At 35.2% G+C, this 20,751-nt stretch overlaps 1 protein-coding gene across 5 annotated transcripts in view; it reads right to left on the bottom strand.

The window, feature by feature from the left end:
- Window positions 1-2,370: 2,370 nt before the first annotated feature.
- LOC129740625 (protein RUFY3) overlaps window positions 2,371-20,751 on the bottom strand; it is a 114,712-nt gene continuing 96,331 nt past the window's right edge. For 2 of the 5 annotated variants that reach the window (XM_055732356.1, XM_055732355.1), the window contains 4 exons: window positions 17,445-17,585; window positions 16,505-16,602; window positions 3,220-3,436; window positions 2,371-3,161 (listed from right to left, as the gene is read on the bottom strand). In XM_055732356.1, the coding sequence (XP_055588331.1) occupies window positions 2,718-3,161; window positions 3,220-3,436; window positions 16,505-16,602; window positions 17,445-17,585 (900 nt within the window). In that variant the 3' untranslated portion in view covers window positions 2,371-2,717. Of the gene's footprint in view, window positions 3,162-3,219; window positions 3,437-16,082; window positions 17,306-17,444; window positions 17,586-20,751 lie in introns of those variants that run through there. The other 3 variants (XM_055732354.1, XM_055732357.1, XM_055732358.1) reach the window with 2 other exon arrangements.

Here is a 20,751-nt window from a genome sequence, read left to right as displayed (position 1 = left end):
AAAACTTGAAGAAAGAAAAAAAACTTTCTACTCACCAATTAACCTTTGAACCACCTTACTCTATCGATTGAAATGGTGTCGCTGTTGCTCGAAATATTCTGGCTACCACCACCAGTTTAGTCAACGAAAGCCGAAAACTACCAAGCGATCTATCGGTAAAACTTTTACCTCTTCAGCAGAGCTCCTTATCTGCACCTACACGGCCACACGCTTTCAAAATGGCCAACTTCCGGTGTTCTCAATATCTCCTTGCCAGGCCTCTTACGTTTTAATTGCCACCACTGAACGGAACTTCCGATTTCCAAAACACCTTATTTTGGTTCTCCCTCCTTAACCGCCGCTGTATCCTGCAGGAGAGAAAAAACACAAAAGAAATAATATTATAATAGCTGCTAATAAATCTTTTGTAATCTCTATTATTCTCAAACAAAAGACTGGGCACACAATTGAATTGGATTATAGCTTTAAATCAATTTATGTTTCACTATTTGTCACGTTCACGGACGCATTAAACAAATAGAATTCTTACTCTTTTGCTTAACCAATCGGTGGAATCGTCAGAGCGAAAAAAAAACTTGTTTAAAAAACTTCCACTTAAAACTTCTACACTTCTTCAAAATCCTTTTGTCTCGTCACCACTAAATAAAATACGTGCGTTTAGGATGGTGTCTCAAACCAGAAGGAATCAGACTTTCTCCTCAAGGAGGTTTTATTATTCTCAATCATTTGACAGCTCAAACAATCATCGATCAACGATGAGAAAGACTAACATCCGAAATGGAACTATAACAATGTGAGATTACTTTAACAAGCGGCGCAGGAGCGAATTCGATGATAGGCAAACGAGGTCCATCATTGGCAAAGCAGAGGTCCAGCGTACGACCGTATTCGTTCACCACGTCGTTAATCTGGCGCAAGGTTGCTGCACTCAGGGATTCCAATATGATGTTTGAAGGCACCGAAAAAGTAGAGCGTGCATCACTTCAAACCGGGCATATTGAAGTCGCCAATGAAAGTAAGTCATCTACTGTAACGCAGAAGGAACTAACTTCGAAGATGCAGCGTGAAAAACGACTCAGCGAGGGTAACATAGGGTGGAAGCAACCCCCTGGCAACTTGACGTTTCCCATACAAATCGCGTGTGCCAGTTTTTTCTGGTTCTCTGGTTCTGTCAAATCGAAAATCGAGCTACTTAACATGTCGGAAGGACCCATATTGAAATATGTTTTCTGAAACTGATTCAATAACTAAAAACAAGTTTTGAATATGGAACTTTATGCTATGTTTTATGTGAAGTGAATCTGTTTTCAAAATTTTAGTCCAAGAAAACAAGTAGAGCGTTAATTTGTGCGTCCTACAAAAGGTATAAAAGTTCTGGACTGCTTTAAATAAATTACTGATATCCGGCAGTTTTTGGGACAAGTTTACCTTCCACCGAAACTGTTGAAGACATTCAAGCACAATAAAAGTAAAATACAACATTACCACATCAATCATTAGGTGATTGCCATAAGCTGCGTTGCATATGAACATTTTAAAATGACAAAACAATCATATTATAGCAGAACTTTTGCCTTTTTATAGAAATACTGTTCCTACACAATATATAAATCGGTATAATATTGAATAAGATTAACAATTTCGGTTAAAACTTTTTTTTGTTCATTCGAAAGTTATGAATTTGCCTGATTCGCACCACATTTAATAGTGAGCCCTTTCCATATCCAAGACTCGAAAAGTATGTGAACAAGCGGCACACATGCGACATCTGCGATTTTGAAACAGACACACGAAACTCGACCGAACTGTCAAGTTGCCAGGGGGTTGGGTGGAAGGTACAGTACACATACGTACTATTTTCGGTCTACAAGATCAATCAAATCCATACAAGTTCCAGATCCCACCAGGAATTGTTGTCGATGAGCTGCGCTGGGAGATTCGACTTCACGGCAAGTAGCACCTCGCCTCTGCTGGACCTTTTTCTGTTGCGGTCACAGCGGAACATTACGTAATCAGGGCCGAAGATCTGACTTGATAGTGTGCGGTCATTCAGCCATGTTTCCGTGAAGGCGATGACGTCATAGCAGAAACACGAAGTTCCGAACAGGTAGTTGGTCAGGCAGGAATTTATTCACAGGTTGGAGACCCCTTCGCCGCAGACGAACTCAGGGCCGGGACGACTGATGACGCTGTGGAGCATATTTTTACTATAATAATTATCCAAACTATCACTTCATTCTGACCACCCGTTTAATCGTGATAGTATTCCGATAAAAATATTTTCCTTTTTCTATTGGCATAATGAATGTTTTTGGGCGGTCATCGTAATAAAAAGGAGTTACTTCTTTTTGAAACCGTTTCATTTGTTAGTTTTTTTTTATTTGAAAATAAATATTCATCTTGGCTAGATTTTTCAGAATGTCGTTATAAAGTATTATCCATCATATAAAACAATCAACGTCCGTAATCGATTCTGTTTAAAATTGTCTCCTCTGTAATCTTACTTAAGTTTTTTAAATGTTCGTGTTAACTGAAGTCGTTAAGGCATCGACAGATTTAATTTTCTCTCTACTCAGCAGCTCGCTTCAGTTAAAAAGCTTTAACAAGTGTTAAATATTTCCTACTCAACTTTTGGAAGCATCTCTACATGCTTGACATAATTACTCGTAACATTTCGCTAACCTTAATGTAAAGGTATCATCTGCTTCCTAAATATCTTACTTGTTGTTTGGTGCCACGGTGCATGCCAACTTCTGCCAGCAACCGTCGCAAACTCGGACCGGTTTTTTGGCGCTGGCCGCATCTCCCGGTATCACAGCCACGTGCTCCGAACAGCTGGAGCAGAATATTTTGCCACAATTGCGACAGTGGTGTTTCCGGCGGGTGATGCTGAACTCTTTCTCACAGCTTCGGCAGCTGGAAACCACACCATCCGGGGTCCAGGAACCGTTTCCCCCAGCATTACTTCCGGGGTCCAAAGCGTTTCCCTCAGCACCGGGGCTGCTGTTGAGTTGTTGTTGATGGAGTGCCGCCCTTTCCTTGAGATCCGATATCTGCAGCTTGTTCATGCTTAGTTGCACCCCCAGCTCTTCCAGGGTTCGCTGGTCTTCTTCCCATTGGCGGCGCAGCTTTTCCAGCTCCGTTCTGGTGCGGTTGTGGTCCTGTAGGAATGCAAAAAAGGTATTAGAGATATGAACGTTACAGAAACGTCACTATCACCTTCAGTTCATCCGCTGCACGTTGAAGATCCACCTGTAGCCGGCTGATTTGCTCCTTGTGTTCCACTTCTCGCTTCAGCATCTCCGAGCGTTGTTCACGTTCGATTCGAAGGTCTGCCTCGGCACGAGTCGCTCGCTGCTCACAGGAAACCACTTGGAGGGAGAGCGTTTGCGAGGTATCCTGCAGAGCGTTCAAGCTGGCCGTTTCCGAGTTGTATCTGTAAAGGGGCGAAACAAGCAAAATTTAACGCGAGTCTTAAGCTAGAGGCGTTACCACGGTATCACTCAGTTATGGTCTTTGGACGACTTTTGATTGCATAGGTTCTACAATATTTTCTTTGTAAATAACGAATTGAGAATTTAAAATTATCTTAAATTAAAGCCTTAATATTTGCTGTTTGAAACATCAAATGAATCGACCTCATAGTTATATGGTGTGCCGAGGGATCATCTGAAGGTCAGGTATCTTCGAATTAAGCAAAACACTGGCGTTTTGAGGGAGAACGCGTCCTTGGGCATCATCTGGACGTTGTTCGCAGCATACCGCTCCATGCCCTCCATAATTTTCTGGCCTTTCCTTGGGGATTTTGAGCTTAAATTGGGATCACAGCTTTAAAATTGGGTTTTCTGGCCTTTAGAAGCGTGTTTGGGGATTCTGAGCTTAATTTGGGATCACAACTCCAAAATGGGATTTTCTGGCCTTTTGAATCGTTTTTTTGTGGATTCTGAGCTTAATTTGGGATCACAACTTTAAAATGGGTATTTCTGGCCTTTAGAAGCGTTCTTTTTGGGGATTCTGAGCTTAATTTGGGATCACAAATTCAAAATGGGTTTTTCTGGCCTTTAGAAGCGTTTTTTGAGGATTCTGAGCTTAATTTAGGATCACAACTTTAAAATGGGTTTTTCTTGCCTCTAAAAGCTTTTTTTTGGGGATTCTGAGCTTAATTTGATATCACAACTTTAAAATGGCTTTCCTGGCCTTTAGAAGCTTTTTTGGGGATTCGGAGCTTCATTTGGGATCACAACTTTAAAATGGGTTTTTCTGGCCTTTAGAAGCGTTTTTTTTTGGGATTCTGAGTTTAATTTGGGATCAAAACTTTAAAATAGGTTTTTTGGCCTTTAGAATAGGGTTACCATACGTATTCTTTTAAGAGTAAATGTACTCTTTTTCGATCGAGAAATGAGCGTACTCTTCTTTCTTCTTCTTCTTCTTCTTCTTCTAACACCAACATGGCCAAAACTTGTATGCATCCTGGAAAATGAAAAACTTGCGTTTCACATTTTTCTTTTCAACATGGTATCTGATACATAGAACATGCATTGCAGATACCACTACGGCCAGGCCAACCATGTGATGAAAACGCAAAAGATACAGGAACAAGGGAGGGATGAAGCGTGGAGATCCCTGCCAAACGCTTCTTATGATTATGTAGGGTTAGGTTATAAAGTGTAATGTTTGATGTGTACAGTTAAAATAAGAAAAATAGGATAGATCTCACCCGAAACTTTCTAAGCTTGGCGCTTGTTCTCTATCAGTTTCTTGATTTCACATTCTACGGTCGTTATGTGCAGACGCTTGATGCTCTGATTACTTAGTTCTTCGTCCTAGAAAGCTGATTTACAGAAATATAAACACCCCGTGAAAATATGTGAAAAGTGGAAATGTCTTCAATAAATAAAAATAACTATTTCTGGAGAAATACCTTACGATTTGAACTGCAAATTTATTAAAATTTGGTACAAACTTAACAAGTTATCACTGTTCATTGAGAAAAAAAATATGGAAAAAAAAACATTAGAAAAGTATGGAAATAACAATTTGGATCTAGATATAAGTTCAATGTAATGAAATAAATATATACCTTCTTTTGACATCAGTATTCTTATTTTTTTTTTTTAATCTAAACATAGTTTTGAGCTTTAATCTCGTTAAAGTACCTAGCTACCTACCTAAAAATGATTCAAGATCTCAAAGTTATAACCGAATTAACGCACTAAGTTTGCATTGCAATCCATCGCAAGATATCTTTTTCCATATTATGAAAAATGAGCTATAAATTAAAAATACTTAGCTTTGGTTTTCTGCATACAATTATTTTTTCCCGTGTAGATATTCCAGGAATAAAATCATTGTTGAAAGCCTTTCAAAATTCGAGAAATGAGCGTACTCTTGTTTTTGTAAAAACTTGCAGAATGTACTCTTTTTTTTGTTGAAAGGCATTTTATCAGAGAAACGAACTTATTTTTTCAAGTTCTTAAGTTTGTGTTCCTATGTGTACTTTATGCATTCATGGCACGGTACCTCTGATTTCTCTACTTTGTTGAGTTTACCAAACGATAAATTAAAATGGAAAGCATCACAAATCGCTTAAAACCTAAATTTTTCGTTAAATACAAGCTTGCAGTACTTTTCTATAAGTAAAATACAACAGCTTCGAAAGTTTTAAAACCGCTTTTAAGAAAAGTTTCTCCCAGGCGTTGAAATATACTGTGTAGGCAATAAGCGCCTTTGAATATGCAATAAGCGCTCAAACAGGTGGCAAAGAGCACAACAGCATGAACTCTTTTTGAAATGCAACATTTTCTAATGTTTGCGATGTTCTTATCTCTATCTTTTCGAATAATCCTATGGCCCTTTGACTTTTCACTAAAAATCTGCAAGAAAATTAACAAAAACTAAAAACGATAACTTTCAATTTTAAACGTATTTTTTGAAAAGTCATAATTGCCAGCTAGTTAAATTTCCAGATTTTTCCTGTGTCTCCTAAATATTTTGAAACATGATATCAATGTACCCTTTTTGGTGCTGAAGGATATGGTAACCCTACTTTAGAAGCGTTTATGGGGATTCTGAGCTTAATTTGGCATCACAACTTCAGGATGGGTTTTTCTGGCTTTTAGAAGCTTTTTTTTTGGGATTCTGAGCTTAATTTGATATCACAATTTTAAAATGGGTTTCTCTGGCCTTTAAAAGCGTTTTTAGGGATTCTGAGCATAATTTGGGATCACAACTTTAAAATGGGTTTTTTTCTGGCATTTAGAAGCTTTTCTTTTGGGGATTCTGAGTTACATTTGAGATCACAACTTTAAAATGGGTATTTTCTGGCCTTGAAATGCATTTTTTAGGGATTCTGAGCTTATTTTGGTGTCTTTATTCTCATATTTCCAAGCTCAAATGAGTATTGGGTCATTTAACACCCAAGTCTCAGTTGCAGGTCTACCCTAGACAGTCCAAATGACTGGTTTAAAGAGCTGGCTCGAATTTCCAGCCAGTCAAATTCCTAAGTAGTTGCGCCAAATAGGCCAAACATTTGCAGACAATGAAGGAAATGTCAAAGTTAAAAATAAAAATTTACTTAGAATACTCGAAATAGTTGAAGCAGTAAAAGTATAATCGAATAAAAATTTAAGCATGCTTATGCTTATGCTTATGATACGTACACAGCCAGATCTTGTCAGCATCCCGATGAATAGTAAAAATACATTTACTATCCATCTTATCAAGGCCGGGCCCACTGTGCAGTATTGGACGCAGAGACGACTGGAACAAGGGGAGGAAGAAACGTGGACAACCATACCATATGTTCCCATGTTCATTTGATATTTATTCGTTGAGAGCATAGATGCTAAGATATTTCTATGCTCCTTGTTGTTGGGCCTTACGATTCTTCCTTCAAGGGATGGAAATGAGGTTTTTCTGCATAGAGTCCAAAATTTAACAATATAATAATTATAGAAAATTCTTTTACCATTATACACTGTTGGATTTTAGATCCTTGTACCTTCATCTCTGGTCATCGTCCATGGTTATAGCGCCATTGCGCTTTTGAAAAGATTTGAAAAAGCAGAGAAATTATTCATATAGCACCGAAATCCTTAGAATTTTTCAACTCTAAATGATTTCAGCGGCAAAAAAATACATACACTGATAAACACACGTGTTAAAAATATTTTTTCTCCTACTTTTGTCATCATCAACAAGAAAAGTTCTTGATTGATCTTTGACTATATGATACAACAATAAGTTTTCAAAATTAAAAATCATGTCAAGAATGTCTACATGTATATTAATCGCAATTTTATTGTCTTTAAATTTAAATTACAACGTCAAAAAATGAAGCATTCTTATAACTTTTTCGGAAGTGCATGGAATTGCAAAAAAGGAAACTGATACGGTCACAGAAAGCTTAGCATTGCCAGACTGCAGTTTGGCATTAGGTACTATGGATATGAGAAAAAAAAACCCTCTCAATACCGGCGATCGCTACTAAGGCTATGATCATTTAGTATCCGGGCACTTCATTTCGGTGATAGCTAGGTTACTAGAGCTCGAATATGCAAAACTTTAGAAGCGTTGTGTTGGTTATGAAAAGAACTATCTTGCCCATTTTTGATAGATTTTTAAATTAACGTGTGTTTGAGATATTTACGATGCAAAATGGCATGGTAAAAAAAATTTTGCACAAATTTGCTTATACGCATTTTGCGCCTCGGAAATTCATTATTTTTTACTTGAAAACGCATGAACTGTTTATTTTTTCTGAATTTGTTTGTGGTCCAGATGGTTGAGAAGTATAAGGAGCCACTCTAGGATGCTTACGAAATTCAAACCAAGCATTGGAGTGGAACCCTTGATCTCAACTATAGGAAAAAATTTATGGTTATTGGGGACAACTGAATGCAGACCTCTTAACTATGCAGTAAATCCGTTTCCGACAGGCAAAAAGTGTTGCCTGTCAAGTGGACACCCGGGAATTAACTAAAAATTAGCAGTTCCATGGATCGCAATCTGTGCAACCTGGTTTTACGCAATGTGACAGATGTGTTCTGATGGACCAAGAAATTTATGTTAAATCCGAATTTAAGAGGTCATATTCTTCGAGATGCCTACTCATGAAAAGGTTCCAACCAGATTCCAATTGATATTTACAGATGAATTTGTGTAAAATATCATGATTTTGAAAAGGTTTAGCTTCTGTGGTAAAAATAATAGAACAATACATGGCTGAAAAAAGTGTGCAAAGATAAAAATTATATTTTATAATAAAGTAAGAGTATTTCTTGTCATCAACGATAAATTATTTTTTAAATATTTTTACATTAAATATCATAATAACACCTTCATTTCCTCCATAGAAAGTTTTTCGATCAAATCAATAGTTTTTAAAATACAGAAGTTTGAAACTGTTTGAAACTAAATGATCATAGCCTTATTTACCTTTGTTTCCCATTTTGATTTTTTATCGATTCTTTTATCACTTTCATACAAAATTTGATATATTTCACAACATAATTCTCATTTCACGAAAATTCATTTGGAATCCAAATGGCAGATGGAAATTAAGAATAGTGCAAGAAACAAAATCCGCATCAGCTAATAAGCACTTCCATTAGGTACTCATCCCACTATTTGAATTAGATCAGATGCTGATCTAATAGAGAAACTTATCACCAAACATCTTGTGTTCGTCTTCCTAGAATTTAATCAATGAATTTTATGCACACTAACGTTTTTTCACATTTCAAGTGTCCCATGCATCGCACTTTTCTGTTTCGTTTAACAATCCAGTGATGAGATTAACGGATGTGCCTTGAATAACAGCACTTTTTTTTTTCATAACATCTCTAACATTCGACTTTTAAACAAACAATTTCGCAAACTCATCAACATAAACTTGATTTAATTTGATAATAACTGTCGTGAAAATCCATCAAATTTCTTAAAATTTTTGAAAAAAAAATTTGCAGCTGAAATTTGTTCCATTTCTGAGTTTCAATGTTTAGGTTAAATACTCATGTTAATGTAATTTACATAATTTTAAAACGATTTGTATTATCAACTTTCAAATACTTAGCTTTTCATCCATTGTGAGAGTGTTCCGGAACATGTGGAATCCACAATTATAAATTCTCGATCTAACATCCAAATTCCCGTTCGGTTATCCTAGTCCTTCCTGTCTGGCTTTTGTGTTAATTAGAGGATTCCCTTCAAACAGCTCAATCTTCTGACTTCTTCACTATCCATGCCACACTTCCACTAAACACCATTCTTCAAAATTTCGCTAAATAGATGGAAAATTGATTTTGGAAGCTCTGCAACATTTTCCATAGCCAAGAACAAAATCCAGAGAACAACACACCAGTTGAAAAACACGTCCGGTCCCGAGCGAAGCTTACTGCGATCCCCATAATTGGATCCCCATGGACACTCGGACCGTGACCAGTCAAAATGACTGTTAAAATTCACAACCCTATAACTCGAAAAAGATATATTTTTTCGCTTTCTTTTAGTTTGATTCGCAATTTTCATTCAAAACAATGATCCCTAGTTGATTTATGGTGGGCAGAAGTGTGCCATTCGTTAAAATTAATGATTTTTTAAGCGAAGTTATGAAGATTTATGTAAAAAGTTCTCGTATTGACCGCTGTGTGGCGCTTCAAACACTTGACTCCCAATTTTTTTTGGTCTGCTTGGTTGTTCAACTATAATTAAACTTTCTGTCAAAATTTGGCGAAATTTCTTCGAATTTTGTGAAAGTTATGTTGGATTTAATACATGCCCTTCGAGTAATTTGAGTATTTTTAGCTTATAAACATCTTTTGTACTAAACTAATATGAGTAAAATAGTTATGAATTTTGCATTCATTTATTCATATTTGAAGACATAAGTTATGAATCTGAATAATTTCAATGATATTTCAACATGGGTGCACGGAATGGCTGCAAATTCGCCGTAGTAAATTATATAGAGTGAAAAAGTTCTCAACTAGCTTTAGAATACAAAATATTTTTGAGTGAGATGTTGGGAAACGAGAATATTTAAATCAGTTTAAATGTCAATTTATATACACGGAAATAAACAGTACAAAAAAAACAATGCTAAAAAATTGTTTTTAAAATGCTTAAGGAACGTTCGTATACTTTGTGGTGAATGATTGAGGCCAGGGGTTCTCGTTCAGTCCTTAATCTGAATTGCTTAATCAATCGAAATTTTTTGTTGGAAAAACAAGTCAACATATGAATTTAACAATGTTGATTCATTTCTTTTGTTTTCACAGTTATTATTTCAGCATGTTATACCAATCATCGAAGTGTAGTTGATTTTTCGCACTCTACTATAAGTACAATAGATTTAACTTCAAACTGCTGATTGACCTTACGCAATCAACTGTGAATACAATAGATTCAACTGTAATGGTTAGTAATGATTCAAATGAAAATATGAGAGATTCAACTACAATTGTATGATTGATTTTAGGCATTCAACTATAAATATAATAGATTCAACTGTACCTTTCTGTTAGTCCTCGATCAATTAACGATCAATCATATTTATAGATAGATTTAACAATAAATTTATGTTTGATCCAACATTAAATATGATACATTCAACTAAAATTGTATGATTGAAACGATGCAATTAGCAATAAATATAGTAAATTCAAACATATTTTCATGATTTATTGTATGATACCACGAGAAAAAAAGACAGCAGATGTGGGGATTTTTTGATTTCCGAACGTGTTTGCGCCGGTGGTCTTCGGATTTTCTCCAAAATTTAAAATTTTGTTCGTTTAATTAAAAAACATGTGTTTTTGCAGATTTCTTAAACTTTTATTTTTCGAGTTAGATAAAGTTTAAGTTTTTTTTGAAAAAAAAAAACCATCAAAAACAAACAATATTTTAAATTTTGGAGAAAATCTGAAGACCCCCGGCGCAAAATTTCAGATAAAAAAAAAATCCCTAAGTAAAAATTATTTTAGCGTTTTAAACCAATTATCAAAGTAAAGTTGATTTTTTTCGCATTCAACTATAGATGGAACTGATTCAACTTTATACTGCTGATTGGCCTTATGTAATCAACTATAAATATAATGATTACTATAATGGTATGATCTGATGGATTCATCTACAATATTGTATGATTGAACTCAGGCATTCAACTATTAATATAATAGATTCAACCAGAAACTGCTGATAGACCTTATGCATTCAACTATAAATAGTTTATGTAGATCAAATCATAGTAGTATGATTGATTTAACTATAAATATGATAGATTCAACAAAAATTGTATGATTGATTTGAGACCTTGAACTCTAAATCTCATAAACTTGACTATACATTCAATACTCCCACCGATATTTCCGGTCCAAGAATCTGACAAAAAACGAACTACAGAAAACTGCCGGGGCCCCTAGTGGAAAAGGTCTAGTGGTGCAAGGTCCTTCGCATATGCTGGAGAACGATGATACTAATCGGCAACAGCTGGTGTGCTGGTGAACAGGAAAAGGAGACAAAAACTATGGAACCAAAACAGGTTAAAAATAACCATTACTTTATTTATTCAATATTTTGCAATCCGTTTTTGTTCAATCGAATTTCAGGTCAATCAGACCACTCGAAGGTAGCTATGGCTATTGTTTTAACTGGCTCTTGGTCAGTGTATTGCTGTTTTTTAATCAAAAATAAATACAAAAATGAAAAAAAAAGACAGAAAACAACCAACAATAAATATGATGACTTCTAATATAAAAACAAGTTGAATTTACAAAATCTATAGTTGAACTCAATAGATAAATTATAAAAATGTAATCAACTAAACCAGTATAGTTGAATCAACTATACCAGTATGGTTGAATCTAATATACTCATTGTTTAATGCAGAAAATCAACCATAAGATCAAAGTTGAAACTATTGTATTTATGGTTGAGTGCGTGAAGTCAATCATACACATATAGTCGAATATTATATGTATCATTGTACATATGTATGTTGATATTGTGATATTGTATAAGTTGAAAGTTTAATATTTATAATTGGTCGAGAGTTAATCGGAAATATGATGTATGTAAGTGGGAAATTGTTGACAATACTATACTTTTTTCTCCGTGTATGATCTCGTTTCTACGATTTTTTTTTAAATAAATGTAATATCAATGTTCTTTTCTTGGAATCACAGTATATGGTAACTTAAAAATAAAAGAAATATAAAAATAAAGAATAAAATTTTAGAAAGACGCCCAACTATGTGTTTCAAATAATTTCACGTTTGCTCTGAATAATCGTAACCTGAAGTGGAGAAAATTTTTGTGATTTTGTAAATTTGACAATTTTTGTCAACATTTTTATCTTGTCATTGTGCCATTGTTGTCGTTTTTGTAAAATTTATTCAATTTTATATTTTGGTCAATTTTGTTAAAAGGGACAATTTTGTAATTTTTTTCGTTTTTTTTTTTAATTTTATCCCTTTTGAAAAATGTGTAATATTTTGCTAAAATTGACATATTTGAAAAAATTTTAAATAATAAGAACATTGACAGAAATTTACAAAATTTTAAAAAAAATTACAAAACTTGGACAAAATTGTTGAAAATTACAAAATTGAAAAAAAAGTCACACGGACAACTCCACCAAATAAAAAAAAATTAACATAAATGACAAAACTTACGATGAAGACAAAATTGACGAAATGGACAAAATTAACAAAAATTGTGAAAATTATGAAAAATAACAAAATTTCAAAATTTGACCAAATTAACAAAATTGATAAAATTGACAAGAATGGCGAAATTGACAAAATTTACTAAAATGAAAAAAATGATAAAAAAAAAGAAAAAAATACAAATAAGCAAAATTGACTAAATTGACCAAATTTCAGAAACTAACAAAAGTCACTAAGCTGACAAATTTCGCCACATTGAAAAAATTGACAAAATTAACAAAAATATTAAAATTGACGAAATTGACCTCATTGACAAAATTAACTTATTTACCAAATTGACAAAACTGACGAGATCGACAAAAGTGACAAAACTTGTTTTTATAAGCTTTATTTGTTGTTAAGGGCATCCGCAGCAATCGCGAGCAAAGTGAAAATGCTCACGAGTTTAATCACTTCCATACCGCACCGGGGGTTAGTATGAAGGTGAGTAAAATAGGGCCGATGTCGTCGGGACCGACAAAATCACCAAATTTGCTCACTAGAAAGGGACGAGAGCAAACATGCACTGAAAAAATTCTACTGTTTTGAGCAGAATTAAACAAACGATGTCGCAGCGTGTAGATGTTTGTTGATATTTATTTTAAGAAAAAAAAATTGTATCAGATTAAAATTGTGGATGGATTTTTTTGTAATAACCAGTTAAATTCGCAATTTCGTTACATTTTTTCGGGTTTTTCCAGGAATTGAACGAGAAAGTGTAAATGCTGGTTCTGTTGATGAGTTATTTATTTTGTATTTTATACTCTTTTGGACTTTTTTCTACCTATGAATTTTGATAACATTTTTTCCTTTCTCACTCAATTTCAGATAAACAAACTTGAAGCATCGTAATTTGTGACCAAAAATGGTCACTCGGAGTTTCTCGGAGTAATAATAATCGAGACCAGTGCGCTGTGCAGGATTTTTGTATCCAACCGGCCAATATGGGTGGCATTCCAGTACTGTCCCTACCGATTCGGCTTTCGAAACGAGGTCTCTCAATAAGTTTGCAACTAATGGGACTCAGTTTTTCGGAGCAGCAACTATTTCAATCAGCACGTTGGATAGAAAAAGAAGTTGAAGATTTTTTAGAAAAGTATGATTTTAATATAAATATAATAAACAAAGAAAGTTTAATTTTAGTTGAATTGTTTAGTTTGTTGAATTTTGTTTTTCGGGTCCATGTGTTAGGAAATATAAGTGCTCGGCGTTTTGAAAGCAAAATCGAGCTTAATTCGAAAATATATTCTTATCTGAACTAATTTTATTCAATCAAGTCGTCCTACAATTCAATAAGTTTTTAATCACAATTCAGCAAACGGGTGACACGGAATTGGAAACACCGTAAGGGAAACTCAACGCTTTACCGAAAGGATCAAAGTTGAATCGGTCGCCGAAAACAACCCACCGGTTGAAAGCGGTGTCCTATGGATATTATGACGAGGCCAAGCGAAGCAAACATCCTGCTCGGAAGTTCTTGCTCCATCCGTCATCGGACCCGATTGCTGGTGTTCGAAGCTGCTTGGCCTTGCTGCTGCTGTACGGCATGTTCAACCAGGATGTAGACTTTGACGTCACGATACGGATAGCAGCTATCCCGTCAAATAACTGCTAACACCCCCAGGCCCTTTTCCAACCAACATTCATCGAAATTTCAGCAAAAAACTGAAGACTCCGAAAATTTACTCGGTACGTATTAATTTAAGATTAAGATTTTCTACAAAAGTTTTCTCAGTGCAATGCTAAATTTAAAAATAATTATGCTACCGCCCGGTGCACGAAAGAGTGTGTATCCCAAAACCGGTCCGCTGAAATGAGCAAAACCGGGCCGCGTATACTCACTTATTGGTGCGTTTGCTCTAACTATATTCAGTTTGTCATTTTCGCCAACTTTGTATACTTTGTCAACTTTTGTGCACTCAGAAAAATACTATTATGTATGCCATAAGAATCTGTTATGAAGTGGCGCCATAAGAAAAATTATTGAAATTCATAAGATTGTCTTATGACGCGAATGAATTCTGAAGATGAACGCCTACTTCAATGAGAGGTTGTTGCTTTTCATAAGAGATTCTTATGGAAACAGTAAATCACTTTCTAATAAGAAAAATTCTCGATATTTCATGTTGAAAACACTTTATTGTTTGCCAAATTTGTTTAAAATTAAATCCTTCATGGTCACCATCAGTAGCGCATCAACAGACGGCTCCATCAAAGTTTTTTTTTGCCGCATCTTAATCTTCGACCTTTCGTTTTTTGGCGACACCTTGCTGAAAAGTAAACAAATAATGTATTTTAGTTTACTAATATATTCAACGTTCACACCAAAAACATCAAATCGAACTTACCATTCCGGAGATAACAATAACATTTAACTATGAACTGGCGATTGCTTCGTACTGTTAGATGATGAAAAAAAAACTGATGCTATGAATGAATGTGTTCATCATTTTTTCACAATGCCGTTTCTTCTATTTTTCATAAGAACATCGTATGAAAATTAAAAGAATTTCATAAAACTCTTATAAAAAATTAGTTTGGACGCAAAAAAGTGGTTCATAAGATGTATCTTATGAAATTTATAATAAGATTTCCTCTGAGTGTGTATTTTGCATTTTTTTTTTAAATTTGTTGTTGTGTAGTTTCTTACAATTTTGTCGTTTTTGTAATTTTAACTTTGTTTGTCATTTTTGTCAATTTGTCATTATTGTTTAAAATTTTTTTCATTATTTCATCAAATGTCCAATTTGTCCAATTTATCAAATATGTCTATTTGGTAAATTTGAACCATTTGTTTTAATCCGTCAATTTTGTCATTTTTTATCAGTTTTGACATTTTTGTTATTTCAGTCATTTTTGTCAATTTTACCTTGGTTGTAAATTTTGTCAAAATTTTACCATTTTTGTCAATTTTAAATTTTGTCATTTTTTCGATTTTGTGATTTTTTAAATTTTTTTATTTTACAATTCAGTCTATTTTGTTAAATTTACAATCTTGTCAATTTTCTAATTTTCGACAATTTTTTCAATTTTGCCAATTTTTGCAGTTTTGAACTTGCAAAATAAAAAAAAAATCTGAAATTTGTATCTGAATCTTGATTCTGAATTTCGCTGTCCATATGTTTGTATGACAAGGCTTTTCGCAAAACGTGCCAAACCACAAGGAAACGCTTCAGTTGTTAAAAATCAACAACATTAAATAAAAATTGTGCCGAACTTATCAAGAGGCATAAACAAGTGAGGGACGTGATTGCCAACATCGAAATTAGCGATACTTTTTTAACAGATTAAGGAAATTACAAGGGGAATTTTAGTAACACTTTTAGCGGGACAAACTGTTTCTCATATTTTCTTGTAAACGAAAAAATATCCTAGGGGTAGATAGCTTGAGAACAGGAGCTTTATTCAGTATCGTTCAATACTTCAATTGTATTTTTAATTCCACTATAATGCATTTAATGGGCTGATGTATACCTATAATTATTTACAAACAACCGATCTTTGAAGCCATGGAATTATACGTGCTAATGAAACGTACCGAAGAGTTTTAACCCATGTTTTTCATTTTATCTTTCTTTAAGATAAAAGAGGAGACAAGGGTTAAGTAGTATAAAGCCTAACAAATGTTGTTTAAGCTTAAACCTATGAAAAGCGTACCCCTTTTTTGCGGGTCGGAAAACAAAATATCTTAAAACTATGCAATCAAAAGTCGTTCTTTTTTCAACAACTAAGCAATAGTAACACTTGTAGATTTATTAATAATTTATGTTTTTTTCATGGAAAGCAAAGAAGTAACCTACTTTTTCTCCAGCTGCGCAATGGCATTGGCCATCGATTCGCGCTGGGTTTCCATTCGAGTCATCAGCTCGGATTTGTGCTTCAACGATGCCTCGCATTCCTGGTGATGGTTCCGAACGTTGTATAAGTTGAGATGATCATCGAAGGATGAGAAAGCAAATTTAGTCACTTACGCACGGTTAACCGTTTCAGTATATATGGCGACCGTTAAACATTTAGGTATGGGTTTTTGTTGTATTTAAGTTCTGGTTTTAAAACTAATGAAACTTATTAGTAAATAGAGACTACAAAAATATTAGATCATATCTTTTCAATCTTTTCGTTCTGGGCCCAAACAATTTTGGAACGTTGCGGTTCATCCGTGGTGAGCTGAAATTCAAGAATTACGCCGGTTTGGATTATTTAGCTTCGCTCGCTTCTGCAACGGGCGAGGAAGCGCTCGGACACTTCCTGGCATCGCTAGTGGCCCCGGTGGCCGATTTGGTAGCAGTCTTTGAGGGGTCATTCGCAGAAGCCGATGCTGATCCGGCTGTCGTTCCCACGGAAGGTGATTTCCTTATTTTATTTGCGTTGAAGGGAGGAATTGTGCCAATTTTGAGATGTGCTTTCTTAGTTGGAGGTCCGGAGGCGCTGCCACCCGGGCTGCTCGTTCCACTGATCGAAGCAATGGCGTTGATCTGGGAATCGGTCATCGCATCGTGACCCTTCTTTTCCAAGTTTGACAGAATTTTCCCGATTTGGGATGCCTTCACCTGCAGCCGCGTCACCATTTCGCCCTTCTGGGTGAGCTCCTCTTCGCATTCCTAATTTTGTGTTTTTTTTAATTAATTTAGTGTGTTACAAAAGTTGGGACTGAACACGAAACTCAAAAAAAAAACTTAAGTTTAACTTAAACTTGCATAAAATCAAATCAACACGAATAACCTAGACGAAATATATTACCTGAAGTTTGCGGTACATGTCCAGGTTGATGGACTTGATATCCTCCAGCTGGCGGCGTAACGAAACGATCGTGTCCTGTTTTTCGTGAATATCCTTTTCCAGCAGCTTCATGGCCATTTCCGTTTCCGCCTTCAGTGAAACCTTGTGGAGTCAGAACATAAGTTTAAGTGTAATTTTGTACCTAAGTCATCCCAGAAGAAGTTCCCAGAAAGTTCGCAACTGTAAAGTGTTATTTAAGCGATTCATAAATAAGATTTGTTTAAAGTCATCGTATCGGAGCAATCTATGAGGACGAATTGTCGCAAAGAAACTAAAGTCTATGGTTATGGACTCAGAGTTCGTACACCCAAAATTCAGCCTCTATGCCAATCATGAGTAATCAATATCATACCGTAATCGGCATAAGAAAAAAACACGACCGGGGATGATTCGATTTGCGACCGCCGGCATTCATCCTTCTAGTTCAACCGCATTGCGTATGAAAGAAACAAAATAAAAATTCCTTTTCCCGTTTTCTTCACAAGACAAAGGACTACCTGAAAGGAGAGCATTTTTGGTGATTCGGTAGCGGAAATCCTATGACAAATATCCCTCGTCCTACATCAAGTTCAAATAGTACACTGGTTAAGATGCCGGATTGGCAGGACGATATAAAATGATGTAGTGAGTTCGATTCCCACTTCCCTACGGCACTGTGTGTGTGTGTGTGTTTTTTTTTAATTTTCTAGTTTCTAGGAGGCAGTGTTCGGCATCGCTAACTGAAAAATTAGCGCCGCTAATTAAATCGCTAACTCATACAAAGTTAGCGATCGCTAATTAAATACGCTAAATGTGCCAAAAAAGTTATCGCTTTAAGCTTAAAGCGCTAATCGCTAATCGCTAACTGTTTACCAACATTAAAGCCGGAACAAATACTACATTTTTCTTTAGTCACGCACTTCCCCATTTCGATTTTTTCAACTCTCCAAGGAGGAATTAATAAACTTTCAGGTATTTAATTTAAAATTAGATAAATTGATCGTATTTTCATAAAATTATATTAGCAAAACCAAAACTGTAAAAGATAGGAGTTTTAACGAGTCTCTGTGTTCTAGAAATTAAAACAAACGATTTTCGAACAATCAAAGAAAGAGCAAAAGAACAGAATGTGGAAACTGGGAGGTACATATATATCTCTTTTTTTATTTAAATTTAGGTTAAAAATTTATTCGATTTATTGGTTTTGTTGCAAATAATCTATTGTGCAATTCATTTTTTTTGCATTATTTTACATAATCCTCATTTAAAATCTTGAACCTGTTTTCCCCTTTTTGCAAATTTGCCGGAGCAAACGTTTATACAATTTCTATTTGAACTTAAAACGAAGTGATTTTATCTTATTTTTATGTGAACTGATCTGTAAAATTTCTAGAAAACTGTATTGTGAAAAGTAAATTGCTCAACCACTTGAAAACAAATGCTGATGAAGAGATGTTGAAAATAGTTTTGTATTGTTTAACACCTTTTATTGTTATCTTCTTCTGTAAAAGTTGCTAAAAAAGTGCTTATAGAGAGAAAAATGACACTAAATACATCTTTTCTCTAACTCTAGTACGCATTCCTCTAATTAATCCAATTAAGCAATCTGAATGATGTACAATGTCACTTTGACTTGATTAATGAAAAAAGTTTATTCTATCACTAAGAATTCGAGAGATTGATACCAATATATGGGAGTTAGCGATCTTCAATTAGCGGAACCAAAAAATAGCGGAACTTTTCAATTCGCTAAATCAATCCAAACTTAGCGGCAAAATTAAACCGCTGACAAAAAGTTAGCGGACTAACTAGCGAATAGCGGATTAGCGCTTTTGTGCCGAACACTGCTAGGAGGAATTATTCAATAGGAAGAAAATCCCATAAAATGTTTTTCTTGTTTCGCTTGAATGTAGTGGTCATGCATCATTTTGCATGGAAGCTTGAATCCTTATGCCAGCAGTGCTTTTTCAAACATATCATCTTTGGCATAGGACACTTTTCAGCGCATTTTCGGCTTAGCTATTTGCAATCTAGGCATTGGATTTTTGCAACCTCTTCTATGGGTGTGGTAAAAAGAAGTAATAGTATCCTCGAAGATCTTCAAGCTGTCGAGCTATGAGCCATGGGAGGTTATTGGGCCAGATATCTTTGGATGATCGACGGACTGGAGCTACTTGAAGATCTTCGGACCAAGTGCAATAGAAAGTCGTCGAGACCGCAGCCAGGGGAATATCGTCGAGTCAGAACCATTGCACAATGAAGAAAAAGTGTATAAGCTGCAAATAAATTCAATATCTTCCCTACTACACCAACCAAAATTATGAAAATATATTTAATTATGTCCGGAAAACCGATAGGACATAGTTCAGACTCCGCAGGAGCTTGCAAACGGAGATATAGTGCCCTTTTTTAACTCCTAATTCTCCTATATTTTGTTAACAAGGCAGAAAAACACTGATTTAGAATAGAAATTTTTGAAAACAAAAATAGACCAATCTTGAGTGATTATTTTCAAAGAATCAAAGATATTATGGCTGATTTCACCCTCGATTCCCCTTAAATTTTTTAAATATTTATAAAATGAAAACAGTAAGAGCAAATTCACTGGTGTTAGAAAAATGTGATAGAAATTTTGTCACTTTTAGCACATTATGAAAATTTTGACATGCAAAAACATTTTCAAGATCTGTGGCCTTCAAGTTTTTTAACAACACTTGTTGTAGTTTCGCATGCTGTGATGCAAAAATAGCAATATATCACATACGGCTGAAATAGAAACAGTGCTGTAAAAAAACACAACGCGCAAAGATCTTGAAAACATCTTCTGTCCGGAGATGTCAACGGAGAAAGTCCTGGGAATGTGTTGGGACACAACTTCTGATACGTTTACGTTTAAGTTATCACCGAAGCACGATACAGATCTTCTTTCCGGAGCAAGGATGCTTACGAAACGTGAACTTTGATGACTGTATACGACCCTATGGGACTCATCGGTAACTTTCTCATTTATTTTAAAATCCTCCTCCAAGAGATTTGGCGATCCGGAACCGGTTGGGACGATGAGATCGACTCAAGGTTGACCGAAAAGCGGTTGACATGGATTGAAGCGCTGCCAAATGTTCGTCAAGTTACTATCCTACGCTGTTACCGAACTGTGACGTCCATCGAGTCAACCAACAGTGTGGAGCTTCAAGTTTTCTGTGATGCCAGTGATAGCAGCCGTTGCCTTCTTCAAATTGCGAGAAGGAGGTGAGGCGGAATGTGGGCTGATTGGATCAAAGTCCCGTGT

This window comes from Uranotaenia lowii, chromosome 1 (genome assembly GCF_029784155.1).
Source record: "Uranotaenia lowii strain MFRU-FL chromosome 1, ASM2978415v1, whole genome shotgun sequence".
In the NCBI taxonomy this organism is placed as follows: domain Eukaryota; kingdom Metazoa; phylum Arthropoda; class Insecta; order Diptera; family Culicidae; genus Uranotaenia; species Uranotaenia lowii.
This window is presented reverse-complemented; position numbering and strand designations above follow the sequence as displayed.